Source organism: Neomonachus schauinslandi, chromosome 2 (genome assembly GCF_002201575.2).
Source record: "Neomonachus schauinslandi chromosome 2, ASM220157v2, whole genome shotgun sequence".
NCBI classification, from domain to species: Eukaryota; Metazoa; Chordata; class Mammalia; order Carnivora; family Phocidae; genus Neomonachus; species Neomonachus schauinslandi.
In genome coordinates this window covers 201,632,789-201,647,191 of record NC_058404.1, presented here as the reverse complement: position 1 = coordinate 201,647,191, position 14,403 = coordinate 201,632,789, and the positions used below count along the sequence as shown (strand labels likewise).

The following is a 14,403-nucleotide window of genomic DNA, read 5'->3' as shown; positions in this document are numbered from 1 at the left end:
CAATACAGAGAAACCCCGTATACATTCTAATACAGTGTGATCTGCATCTGACTTCAATGATGAACTTCATTTCTTTGCAGCTTGCTCATCCAGATTATTTTCTCAACCTTGAAACAGTACAGCTACATTTTAAGCAATTGGATTTTGTGAACTTGGCTTAAAATGTTAGGGTTTTGGGCGCCTGGGTGGCTCAGTTGGTTAAGCGACTGCCTTCGGTTCAGGTCATGATCCTGGAGTCCCTGGATCGAGTCCCGCATCAGGCTCCCTGCTCAGCGGGGAGTCTGCTTCTCCCTCTGACCCTCCCCCCTCTTATGTGCTCTCTTTCTCATTCTCTCTCTCTCAAATAAATAAATAAAATCTTTAAAAAAAAAAAAAAGTTAGGGTTTTACCATATTGAATGGACTGGATGCTGCCAAAGCCCCTACCCTTTATATAAGTCAGATGGCCACTTGGCACATACAGGAGTTGAGACAACAGTCCGGGGTCCTGAGAGGGCTGCCTTGGCTCTGTTTTCTATATTGGCGACATTGTAGTTCATAGATATTTCGGTCAAGTGGACTTAGGAGTTGTGTCCTTTGCCTAAATTTTGTAGGGTACAAGATTGTAAGTGGCTTAAAATAATTCTTACATAGAAATCATGAATTGAAGATGATTTAATTATTTAAGCATTGAGTCAGGTAATACTTGCAAAGTGCTTAGAATCCTTCCTGGTGCGTGGTGAGGCCCTGGGAATGTGGGTGGATGGGGGGTAACCAAGCAGGAGTAGGCTCTAAGAATCTCTGCGGGTGACCGTTCTCCTCCAACCAGCTGCCCTTCAGCTGTCCCCCGGAATACAAGCAATAGCATTCTCATGAGATAGGGCACTGAATGATGCTGCCCTCACAAAAAACATTACTGGATGTTTTAGTGAGTAAGACAGGTGTTCTAGTGGTAATAATACATTTAAAAAATAGGTTATTTCATCCTTACTTTGTCTGTTTGTTTTACTTTTTATTATGGAGATTTCCAGACATACAGCAGTAGACAGAATAGCATTGTAAACTGCCTTCAGTAATTATCATCTGTGTTAATAATTGTCAACTCAGGGCCAATTATGGTTCACTTATAATCCCACTTCTCTCTCTTTGTATTATTTTGAAGCAAATCCCAATCATCATATTAATTTATCTGTAAGCATTCTGGTATATATCCTTATAGGTAAGAACTCATCTTTGTTTTTAAAACTTAATGACAATGCCATTGTCACATTTTTTTTTTTTATAAACATTTTTTCCTGGAGAGCTGAATTTTTAGCATTTACGAGCACCATCTTTTTATTTATTTTTTTAAAGATTTTATTTATTTATTCATGAGAGACAGAGAGAGAGGCAGAGGCAGAGGGAGAAGCAGGCCAGGACCCTGAGATCATGACCCGAGCCGAAGGCAGATGCTTAACCCACTGAGCCACCCAGGCCCCCATTGTCACATCTAAAAAAAGGAACATTTTCTGCACATCAAATACCCTCTCACCCTCTGTCCGGTGTTTCCTCTTTTGGAATCAGTATGCAAATAAGATTGGAGCTCATTTTTTTTGTTTTAAGATTTTATTTATTTATTTGAGACACAGAGATAGAGAGAGAGCATGAGCAGGGGGAGAGGCAGAGGGGGAGAAGCAGGCTGCCCGCGGAGTGAGGAGCCCCATGCGGGGCTCGATCCCAGGACCCTGGGATCATGACCTGAGCTGAAGGTAGACACTTAACCGTCTGAGCCACCCAGGGGCCCCTAGAGTTCATTTGTTGGAGAAACAGGTTGTCCTGTGGGACTCCTGGCCGTCGGATGTATTACTTGCCATCCCATTGTGTAAATTAACATATTTCTTTGTCTCTGTATTTCCTATAAATTGATAATAAGCTAGAGTCTTGTCGGATTTAGTGTACATTTTATAATGTACATGATATCTGAGTTCTGTAGTACTTCTGTAACATTATTTAAAAAGATTTTATTTATTTGAGAGAGAGTGTGAATGAGAGAGAGAGAGAGAGAACATGCACAGGGGTGGAGGAGGGGCAGAGGGAGAAGCAGGCTCCTCGCTGAGCAGGGAGCCTGACTCAGGGCTCGATCCCAGGACCCCAGGATCATGACCTCAGCCGAAGGCAGATGCCTAACCGACTGAGCCATCCAGGCACCCCTATGATATTTTAAAATAAATACGTAAGTATTAGGATTACATACTCAGAATTTTCTTCTGCTGTTTTAGGAAAAAGCCTGCTTAGGGCGCCTGGGTGGCTCAGTTGGTTAAGCGACTGCCTTCAGCTCAGGTCATGATCCCGGGGTCCTGGGATCGAGCCCCACATCAGGCTCCCTGCTCGGCGGGGAGTCTGCTTCTCCCTCTCCCACTCCCCGTTTGTGTTCCCTCTCTCGCTGTGTCTTTCTCTGTTAAATAAATAAATAAAATCTTTAAAAAAAAAAAAAGAAAAAGAAAGAAAAAGCCTGCTTAGTCAAGAAATTTTGGAGACCATTGGTCTACTGGGATAAGCAAGCAAACAATCACTAGATGGTGTGGTAAGGTGGGGGGTGGGGGGTGCTGTAGGGGCACAAAGCGGGGAGCCCCTGTCTCATCAAGGTCAGGGAGGCATACTGGAGAAGTACGAGCTGATGCTGATGGGTGAGTGGGATTTGACCAGACACAGGGAGTTGGGGGAAGTTTTATAGACAGACCACAGCCTTTCTCCGGTCTGAGGAGTGAGCATGAGGGCGAGTGCAGCATGTGGGCGCACGTGCGCAGACGGACACTGGTGTGGGTCCTGTGAAGGGCTCAGGGCTTCTCGTACATTAGCAGGGGTGCTGGTGCAAGACCAGAGCAGGGCACAGCGGCCTGTTTCTGTAGTGGGCCAACTGTTGAGCTGCACCAGCAGAGCAGAAAAGCAGCCACAGACGATCCACAGAGGTGGCTGCGCTCCAAGAAAACCATACAGGAGAGGTGTTGGGCCAGGTTGGGCCGTGGACTGTGGTTTGCAGGCCTGCAGCCCCTGTGGTGATAGGGGCCGCCCTCAGAAGAACGAGGCACCAGCGATTGAAAGAAGCTGCCTCAGAGACTTGCTTTTTTTTTATACCCTTCTAGACTGTTTTTTTTTTTTTTAAACACATATACTTTTATGATATTAAAGGTAGCGCTGCCCAACTTAACAAATAAACATACAGGGTGTCAGTTAAATTTGAATTGCAGAGACATCATGAGTAATTTTGTGGTGCAGGTATGCCTGAAATTGCACAGGACATAGTTAGGCCGCGAAATTATTTGTTTATCTGAAATTCAAATCTAACTGGGTGCTTAGTATTTTACTGGGCAATGCTAACGAAATGGAAAAAGAGGGGCACCCCGCTGGCTCAGTCTCAGTCTGAAGAGCACGTGACTCTTGATCTCAGAGTCATGAGTTCCAGCCCCATGCTGGGTGTAAAAATTCCCCCCCCCCAAAAAAAAAAAATAAGCAGCGCCTGGGTGGCTCAATCGGTGAAGCGTCTGCCTTCAGCTCAGGTTATGATACCCAGGTCCTGGGATCAAGCCCTGTGTTGGGCTCCCTGCTCAGCGGGGATTCTGCTTCTCCCTTTCTTTCTGCCCCTCCTACCCACTCTCTCTCTCAAATAAGTAAATAAAATCTTTTTTTTTTTTTTTTTAAGATTTTTATTCACTTATTTGAGAGAGCGAATGAGAGACAGAGAGCATGAGAAGGGGGAGGGTCAGAGGGAGAAGCAGACTCCCTGCCGAGCAGGGAGCCTGATGCGGGACTCGATCCCGGGTCTCCAGGATCGTGACCTGAGCCGAAGGCAGTCGCTTAACCAACTGAGCCACCCAGGCGCCTGTAAATAAAATCTTTAAAAAAATTAAAATAAAATAAAAATTAAAAAATACAAGGAAAAAGCATGCACCCGGTGTGTTCATATAATGTAATATGGTATCACAGGCACCAGTAGAACCTGACGTGACGCCTTCGCTATGTGGGGACTTTTCCATGGTGCTTAGGGCGGTGTCTCTTGCATACCGTGTAGGAGGCCGGCTGTACTCGCCGTGTATGTGAACCTTCTTCTCCGTCTCCTCATCACCAGTCAGGCAGACGATGGTCTTGATTAGCACGCTGCTGCGCTTGCGGGAGTGCTGTCCTTACTTGTCAGGGCAAAGTCACAGGGACTTGGAAAACATCGCGAAGCCATGATGGAGACATTTCTAGAGGCAGAAATTGAGGCATGGCTTTGGCTAACATAAGACTCAAACACGAAAACCGTGAATCCTCGGACACGTTTTAAAAACCACGGCGATAACGCTTGTGCCTCTGCCTCCAGGTCTACGAGCTGACCCTGCAGTACACTCAACACCGAGACCACAACGCCGTGACCGGAGCGCTGGAGCTCCTGCAGCAGCTGCTCAGGACGCCGCCGCCCGAGCTCCTGCAGGCCCTGAGCACGCCGGGCGGCGGGCCGCTCGCCGCCCACCGCCAGCCCGGCTGCCGGAGCCGCAGCGGCAGCATCGTGGAGCTGCTAGGTGCGTTCGCTGCTGCGGGACCCTGTGCCACACCGGCCCCCTCGTGGGACCCGGGGCTGCCACTGCGCCGGGCAGGGCGCGGCTCAGCTCCTCAGACACCCAGGCTGTAGGCGGGAGGACGGGAGGGTGGCAAGGTTAGGTGACAACATGAGGCCTGCCTCTGAAGCTGGCTTCTCCACTCTGACCCGGCCACCTCCCCGTGGTATCTCGTCCATCGTGAAACGAAAATTTGGGGAAAGTATTGCAGGACCCTCATGCCACTGGGCCAGAGATGGGATCTTCAGGTCCTTGTGGGGATTTTAGAGTTCCTTTCTGCCCTTGAGGCCCTTTTTTGCTGTCCTCACTGACTCTAGGACACCCCTTCCTCTATGCCGCCACTACTCTTCTTTATGCTTTTGGGGATTGGGCCCTCATCCCTCCACAGGGTGCTGCCCTGTGGCCTGACCACTGGTTTTCCTCCAGCCCCTTGCGAGCTGGAGTAGGTGGGATCCCTGAAGCATGGCCTTTAGAGCTGGCTTTGCCACAGAGGAGGCTCCTGGGGCCTCTGTGGACTCCAGGCCTCACCTGAGCTGATTTAGTACAGTGCACGCGCCGCATGGCCTTTACTCAGCAGCGTTGGCGACCTAGAGACGTCATTGCTGCCTCGTTTGAACATAAATGTTTGCCTGAGCCACGAGCAGAAAATGAGGATGTGCCTGTCCACGTCCTGTGTACTCCAGAATCCTTTTCTCTGTGGAATGCATGCCATACAAACACTAATGACTAATGATTGTTTCCAATGGAAATTTGTATTTGATTAGTAGTTGACCAAGCAATTTGAGATTTCTCATGTTTTTAATTTGACTTTTTAAATGCACGTTATTTGCACTTCTTTGACATTTTACGTCATATCTTTAGAACTGTGTATTGGGGTGTTGGTGTGATTTTCCTGTGTCAGGATTCAGGTGTTGCATTGTGGGGTTTAAGCACCGCCTGAGGAAATACGTTCGTTCACACACTTTGTAGTTCTAAAGTTGAATCACGCTTTTTGAAGATTTTCAAATGCCTTCTGCATTTTAGCTGCTTGTTACCTTAATTTCATCTGTCATTTTCTGTGATTTACAGCTGGAGGGGGTTCTTCATGCAGCCCTGTCCTTTCAAGAAAACAAAAAGGTGATTATCTCAGAAATCACAGTCTCATGTTGAGTCTCGCTGCTTTTTCTGTATTTCTGTAATGCTGTCGACTGTGCCCGTCCTCTTCTCCACAGAGCGATTGTATGTATAAATATAATTGGGCTTAGAATGGTTCTGGAGGGCGGCTTTTGAAAATTGCTTGAATCAAAATGGCCTTGTCATAAATTTCTAATGCTTTCGGTCAAGGGTCAGCAAACTTTTTCTGTAAAGGGCCTGTTTTAGCCTTGTGGGCCTTCTTGCCTCCTCTCTGTTCGGCTCAGAAGGCAGCCACGGGTGATGCTCAGCTCACGGCTATGGCTTCCTTCCCATGAAACTGGATTTCCAGAAGTAGGCCTGCCCTAGTTTGCCTGCTCCTTGCCTGAGAGACTGTGTTATGTTTTGTAAAGGTAACTTACCTTTCCTGTGAATTCTGTGTAACATTAGTGAGGAATGATGTTTGGTTAATTATTGGGTTAATTTGGGCTGATGATAATTTTTCAGCCATATTTAGCTATGCACATGCCAGAACATTCTGGTAACTGTCAATTTATTTTTATTAAAGGGTTTCTGATCTCTAATCAGATAGTTTTAGTACACATGAGCACTTTTTCACCACACCAATTGTTTTCTTTTCCGGTCTGGATGTCCATAGGAAAGAATTGCTGCCATTTTCTATTCTGAAATCTTAAAAGACAAATCTTTTTAAGAATTTATTGAGGTATAATCGATATACAACATAAGAATATTTTTTTGTGTCGTGAGTTGAGGGTTTGGGAGCCTAATGCCTAGTATTACTCGCAGTATTGAATGGCACCTTAGCAGGTCTAATATTCTGGCCTTGACTGGGTTAAGTAAACATTTCCTAGAACCTAGAATCCATCATATTTGGGCCATCATAGTGTAGAATATTTAATCAAGTGTGAGATTTTGGTGAAACACTGAGGTTGTTTGAAGGCCACCAGCTTCCAGGCAAAGTCGGTCTCTCTGTTCCTGAAGCAGGAAGGGACCGTGACTGAGGTGCCTTGTTGCTTAGCCACCTTCCCGGGCGGTCCACCGTTGAGATGAGCTGTTCCTTCTGGGTAGGAAGCTGGTATGTCCTCAATATCTTTTTTGTGTTTTTAGTGTTTTTTTGTTTTGTTTTCCTTTTTCATCGAGAGCTGCAGTTTTAAGCTTTTTTTGTTAGAGTTGCAAAAGTCCTTTTTTTCTCCACGTGAAATCTGCAGATCTGTGAGAGAGAACAGCAGAGTTGATGTTGGATGTGGGATGAGGGCAGGGGCTGGTGTGGTGGCCTGGTGGCCCTTCTGGTGGCAGCTGGGACCTTGCACCCCTTGAGGGGGGGCTCCTTGGAATAGGGGGGCAAATCCTGATTCTGAGGACAGAGACTGCTCTCATTAACCCCTCACGCGCAGGGTGGATTTTACTTGCTTTCTCAGGGTCAGCCACTTGTTCTGTAAGGAATGACCCTGTTACTTAGATAAGCCAAGTTGCTGTGTTAATTTTATCTAGATTTTGGGTTTCCTTTGCTTTTTCTTTGCCGTTTTCCCCCTTTAATGTCACATCAGTATAGATTTCTGGAAGTTGTCACTCCTATGACCTATTCCTTGGAAAGTAGTGAAGTTAGACATTGGAAAGTGCCAATAATTATTTCTAGAGTGTCATTTAGTGACCTTTATGTGTAATGTAACCATAATGATATAATTAGTCCAATTAAATCATGTTAAGACTTTTCCTTTTTTCTTATCAATATAACATAAATTGATATAATTTGGAAACCAAGAATTGTAAAATATGTTTTTACAACTTTGTAAAAGATGAACTATTATTCCATCTTCCCAGATCATACAGCGCTCAGTTCTGATTATCGCCATAGAGTCTGGCAGCTTAAAGGAGAACAGAGTAGAAGGGACCTGCAGGGTGACAGTTGTGTGTGTGAACTCTTTCTCTTTCTCAGTTTTTATTTTGATTCTGGTTGGCTAGCATGTAGCGTTGCATTAGTGTCAGGTGCCCAGCAGTTAGGTGTACACTCTTGATTGCCACTGAAAATATGATGTGGCTGTCCTAAGGGCTAATAGAATTGGTTCTAGCCATAGTTTACAGTCTTTAAGATCAAATAGTAGTATAAATTATCCAACATTAATACAGATCTAAGTCAGTAAATACTAATCATTAAAATACTTGGTGTTATAGTTTGAGAATCATTGCTTTTAACTTTGTGCTGTAATGGTTTACTGATTTTAATAATATCTAAAAACAATATCTTGGCGTTCTTTGTGTTTAGCACACTAGGGGTATAAAAATACTTTATATTTACCGTATCAGAGAATGAATTAAATGTGCTTATGATTTTCCACTTAGAATGTGCATCTGTTTGATTTTTGAAGTCCTTCCTGTAGCAAGCTTAAGGATTCTTGCTACATCATTTCCTAGGGAAAGTGCTCTTCGGAGAAGCAGCGGCCTTGGAGGATGACTCCGAGTCCAGGTCGGAGGGCAGCAGCCCCGCCTTCACAGGTAGCTCTCAGGGAGGGGCAGTGGTGCCCCCTCCCACCTTTTTTCTGGCCCCTTTCCTGCCCCTCTCCTGCCCCTTATGAGGGACTGTGCTCCTGGGGACAGCGGTGAAGCCAGCTTGCTCAAATGGTGGCTAATTCTCACTCTTTTTAAAACATTTACTTTGAAACGTGTGTGTGTGTGTTTTCTTGCATCAAATATTTGCTCTTTTCCTTGACTTAGGCTCTTTTAAAATTAGGTTTATACTCCCTGAGCATAAGTCTTCTTATGTAGTAGGGGGTGGTAGATAAGTGTCTCATGAATTACATGGGTTGGGAGGGGAAGATGGGATTAAAAATTGTCTGTGGATAGCTTAACTTGAAAGAAATTTACCTTTCTTTTCTTTTCTTTTTTTTTTTTTTTTAAGATTCTATTTATTTATTTGACAGAGAGAGAGAATACAAGCAGGGGGAGCAGCAGGGAGAGGGAGAGGGAGAAGCAGACTCCCCACTGAGCAGAGAACCTGATGTGGGGCTCGATCCCAGGACCCTGGGATCATGACCTGAGCTGAAGGCAGACGCTTCATCGACTGAGACACTCAGGCGCCCCAGAAATTTACATTTCTTTACAGATTCTTTTTTTTTTTTTTTTTTTTTAAAGATTTTATTTATTCATTTGAGACACAGAGATACAGAGAGAGAGAGCATGAGCAGGGAGAGAGGCAGAGGGAGAAGCAGGCTCCCCGCTGAGCCAGGAGCCCGATGCGGGGCTCGATCCCAGGACCCCGGGATCATGACCTGAGCCGAAGGCAGACGCCCAACCGACTGAGCCACCCAGGCGCCCCATCTTTACAGATTCTTTATTCACTTTATGAGAGAGAAGTATTGATTAATATGCTAATAATTGGATTAAATGAGAGTGGTTTGGACTGTATAATCCTGTCCAAAAGAATATTTTTAGACAAAATAAGACTAAAGTATTTGGGAAGGAGAATCTGAATAATTCTGGTGGTGATTATTTATTCACTTACTTTTATAAAACAAAAAATTTTTTTAAATTACAGAAGTGAAAAAAGAAAAACAAAATTACAGCTCTCCACCACATTATAAAGCTCAAGTGCTCACTGACCCAGTGGTCTCTAGGCGAGACCGCCAACACCTTGGTGTAGATCTTCTTGTAGTGATTTTTATGTAGTGTGTGGCTTTTTTTAATGAGAATTTAAAAACCAAACTAGGAAAACATGCTGCAAAGTTGCCCTACGGGAGGGTAGGACTGGCTGCTTAGAGGTCTTGAACAGGGTCTGGGGAGAAGGAAAGCCCACATCAGAGAGATGGTGACCTTCTGTCGTTTCTGAGCGCGGCCTGCTGAGCGAGCGCGGCCGACCGGCTTGTGCCCGACCAGGCTGCCTGTGGGTCGCAGAACCTTCCAAGCTGAGGCTGGAGCAGTTGCTCAAGGGCTTGAAGTGGTATTGTTACCGAGCATACTTCAGTTTTTACAGTGCAATACCATCTGAGAATATTCATATATAGCATTTAAAAAATATCTACTGATAATCCTTATTTTATGACTATGACATGGTAATAGAGTAAAAGGTAAGTCAAGAATACAGTAAAAAGCAATTTTAAAGATTTTTAAAAAATTTTTTTTTATTTATTAGAGAGAGAGCATGAGAGGGGGGAAGGTCAGAGGGAGAAGCAGACTCCCCACCGAGCGGGGAGCCTGACATGGGACTCGATCCTGGGACTCCAGGATCATGACCTGAGCTGAAGGCAGTCGCTTAGCCAACTGAGCCACCCAGGCGCCCAAAGCAATTTTAGTAATGTTTGAAGAATGCACTCTTATCTTGCCTTTGAAATTTACTAGTTCAAATTTTCACTGTATTTCATGATTTTTTTGCAGTTAAAACATTTGGTGACAGTGAATTTTGGGGTATTTTGTAAGCATTTGAACCCTGTTGAAAGTTTTCCTGGCCCTTTGAGGAATGAATGTTTTTTTGTCTTCAGCCTCAGTCAAGGGTGAGATTGGTGGTGAGCTGGCTGCCTCTTCCGGGGTCTCCACTCCTGGCTCTGCCAGTTCAGCCACCGACTCCGTGGGCCACGACATCATCACTGAGCAGCCCCGGTCACAGCACACGCTACAGCCAGACTCAGTGGATCTGACCGGCTGTGACCTGGCGAGCGCTGCCACCGACGGGGATGAGGAGGACATCCTGAGCCACAGCTCCAGCCAGATCAGTGCCGTCCCGTCTGACCCGGCCATGGACCTGAACGATGGCACCCAGGCCTCCTCCCCAGTCAGCGACAGCTCCCAGACCACCACCGAGGGGCCTGATTCGGCTGTGACCCCTTCAGACAGTTCTGAAATTGTAAGTGGGTGGGGAGGGCTCTCGCCTGCAGGCCCACACCTAGACCCTCCTGCTCATTTCCTTCTTCCCATCTGACTCACTAATAAGAGAGCAGAGGTCACCAACTCAGGTCATTAATGGGGAGTTCAGCCCCATCTGAGACCCTCCCTGAAGGCAATGGCCGAGTGTCATCTGTGTTGAATGTGGAGGTCAGAAATTAGGTTAGTTGATGATACGAACTTTGCTAAAATTGAATGCATTTTAAATTCTTTAAGAACTTGTTGGGCACAGATTAAATCATTTAAAAAATCCGTAAGGAGCCTATTTATTAACAGATCTGTGGTCTTAATGCATTGTAATTAAAAAATTAATATTGTGTATTTAATGTTTTTTTGGCTTTTCAAAACCTACAACATATCTCATCTTATAGAGCATGGATTTAAGTATTTCTGGTCTCTGAGCTAGTGGACAAGAAGCTCCTTAAGGATGGTCTATTCACCAACTTTGGTAAAAGTGATACAGAGTTTAACGCTCTGTTTTTTAAAAAACAATTCGTACTATTAAGTGTTCTGTTACTATTGAATAGATTTTATTAAGAATGTTTTTGTTTTGGTTTGGTTTTTAGGCTTTTTTATGTGGATGAATGCAGAAGCATTGAACGACAAATCATGAGATAAAACACTTGTATGTCCCTATTGAGCAGTTGTCATGTGGATTCAGTTTCTGATGGCCACGTGGATTTATAATTCCTCGGGTAGAGAAGTGGGCTCACAGTTGGGGTTTTAACTAGAAGACCTGGAGAAGGGTAGGACAAATAATTGGAATAGTGGGAAAGGGATTTTAAGTAAGGAAAGGGTGAACAAATTCTAGCCAGTATGCAGGGAGAAGACAAGGTTAGGGAAAGTGCTGGCTGGTAAGTGTGTGTGTGTGGGGGGAGATTCTGCTGTGTGTTTATTGCACCAGCTTCCATGGGGTATCTTGCCTCTTTACAATGGATGATTTCTGGTGAATTTGTTAGAATTAGGAATGAAAGGCCATGGGAAACTCTGAAAACTTTTTTGGTCTTTTGAAATTATCCCGTTGTTCACTGGGTAGCAGTGCTGGGAATGGGACCTCTGCAGGTCTCTGTGGCCTGTAGAGAATGAACATCTTACCTTGATAATTCCCACATTGGTGGAGTTCTTTTCTGGTTTATGGGATGCTTCCATGCCTGTTAGGTAATCATTAATTATTTGCTGAACAAGTGTACTGAGCACCTGTTAAGTTCCAGCGATTATTCACAAGCTGGGGATGAAGTAGAGGGCACAACATACAAAACTGCTCACACGAAGCTAATGTTCTAGAGTTGGAGTCACGAGACTCCTTCCCTCTTGGGCTGGACAGCAAAGATCTGTGGCTTTCTAAGCCATATGGCCTCTGGCGTATGCTCCTCTCGGCCTCTGTGGTGTGAAAGCAGGCATTGACTATATGTAAATGAACTAGCATTGCTGTAAAACTTTATTTACAAAAACAGGTGGTGAGCCAAGTTTGGTCATTAGGCCGTGGCTTAACTACCCCTATTCTAGAGTGTGTGCATATGTGTGGGGGGGGCAGATAATAAGCCAGTAATCAATCAATAAGTAAACAAATACATAGTCAGATGGTGATGAGTGCATAGAGAAAAAGAAACAAGTGAAAGGGATAGGGAATTTCCTCACGAGACAGCCCAGTGTGGTGGCTGAGGGACTGCTGCCGGGAGCCACAGGATGAGAATTTTGGCTCAGCCATTTCCTAAGTGTGTAGCCTGGAGCACTTGTGTCTCTTCTTGCCTCAGTATTCTTATCCACAAATTGAGGGTAACAGTACTTGCACTGTAAGACTTACGGACCTTAAGGGGAATGATACATATAAAGTGTTTTTTGATTCTGCCTGGGGTGTAGTAGAATATTCAAAAAGTATTGTTTTTATTATGGTAAAATTTTTCATTTTAATATATATTTTTTAACTGAGGTAAGGTTTTTTGGGTAAACTAATTGGGAGAGTGGAGAACATCATTCCTTTCTTGGTTGATTTTGAACATGTGGCTTGATGTTTTTTATTTAACTCTAAGGATTTGGAATGACTTTTTAAAAATGATACAGAATTTATTTCAGTTATTGGTAGTGTATTGAGGTTCCGTCACTCAGTTTTTCAAGTAAATTACATGAGATTTCAAGTGAATGTGAAAAGTTTTGCAATATGGAATCATAATTCAAGTTTATGGCCAGGTATATGATATATTGTGTCCAAAACTGAGTTGATTTAGTTCTAGCAGTTTAGAAGCTAACCTAGTGTAGTGTTAGGTGTTTTTCTAAAAGATTTTCCTCATTGTTGACTTACTGTAAAACTTGCTTGTGAAGATACAGATTTTTGTTTAGATTTTTTTTTTTTTATATCACAGAGAAATTTTCAGATTGGAATTTCTTTGGTAGTTTTTGTAAAGCTTTTTGTAACGTAATAGCAATGTGTGATCAGTGAAGCTTGACCATTGACATGCATGCATCTCCGTGCATTTCAGGAAATGACCTTTGTGTGAATACGTGAGATGTGGTCCATGTGATTTCTGGCTTTGCCTTTGCCTTTCTGTGTCAGAGAGCCTGTCCCTCGGTGATGTCCCTTCAGAGCCCTCACCAGCCCCTCTTGAACCGTGCAGGTGTTAGATGGTGCCGACAGCCAGTATTTGGGGATGCAGATCGGACAGCCACAGGACGAGGATGAGGAAGCCACGGGCATTCTTCCGGATGAAGACGTAGATGCTTTCAGAAGCTCTTCAGTTGGTATGCAGACTTAAGCGGTGCGCTGTGGAATGGTCTTGTTTTCAACCCTGACATCTCAATTTTACGTTAGCTTCCAAGAAGAAATCTTCGGGTATCTTTGTTTTCTGAGTTGTAAATAGCAAATGAGGAAGGTCAGTTGAGGAATGACTGTCCTTATTCTTGATCTAAATCCTGTAGTTCCATGTGGACTTTGTATAAATATGAATATTGTTTTTTTAAATTGGAAACTTGTCACTCAATCTCGATTTCTCTGATTTTGAAGCCCTGCAGCAAGCACATTTATTGAAAAGTATGGGCCACAGCAGGCAGCCCTCTGACAGCAGTATAGATAAATTTGTCTCCAGAGATGAAGCTGCCGAACCAGGAGATCAAGAAAACAAGGTGAGATATTTAAGCATGAGACCACTCGGCATTCTGAGTTTGTGTGGGTGTTTAAAATCACTCTGGCTACTGGGCGCCTGGGTGGCTCAGTTGGTTAAGCGTCTGCCTTCGGCTCAGGTCATGATCCTGGAGTCCCGGGATCGAGTCCCACATCGGGCTTCCTGCTCGGCGGGGAGTCTGCTTCTCCCTCTGACCCTCCCACCTCTCGTGCTCTCTCTCATTCTCTCTCTCAAATAAATAAAATCTTTAAAAAAAAAAAAAAATTACTCTGGCTACTGTCCGTGTGCCTTGCTTCTAGCTTTCCTATCTCTGAGCTGCTCAGCTATTTCCCCTTAAATAGTGACCCCTTCCTAGATGTGCTCTTCTTTTCTGCCTCTCCAGGTACTACCCAAATCCTTGAGAATTGCCTGAAGTTCTGCTTCCTTGAGAGTCCTTCCCAGACAAATCTGTCTTACACTGATTGCTACCTCACCTGATTTCTTGGGCCATTCATTTGATGGTCATGCATCGTCTTGTAGCATTTCTTGTTTCTGTTCATTGAATTATGCATTTGTTTGTTTTATGGTGGTAAAGTACATATAAAGTTTGCCATTGTAACTGCTGTGAAATGGACAGCTCAGTGGCGTAAGTGCATTCATGTTGTGTGGCCATTACCACCCTCCATCTCCAGAACTCTTTTCCTCTCCCCAGATTGAAACTCTGTCCCCATTAACCACTAACTCCCCATTCCT

The 14,403-nt window shown here is 44.4% G+C and overlaps 1 protein-coding gene across 1 annotated transcript in view; it reads left to right on the top strand.

The window, feature by feature from the left end:
* HTT (huntingtin) overlaps positions 1–14,403 on the top strand; it is a 138,777-nt gene that overhangs the window by 36,665 nt on the left and 87,709 nt on the right. Inside the window, 6 exon segments of the mRNA XM_021677709.2 lie at positions 4,318–4,516; positions 5,621–5,668; positions 8,096–8,176; positions 10,156–10,517; positions 13,168–13,291; positions 13,554–13,672. Coding sequence (XP_021533384.2) covers positions 4,318–4,516; positions 5,621–5,668; positions 8,096–8,176; positions 10,156–10,517; positions 13,168–13,291; positions 13,554–13,672 — 933 coding nt within the window.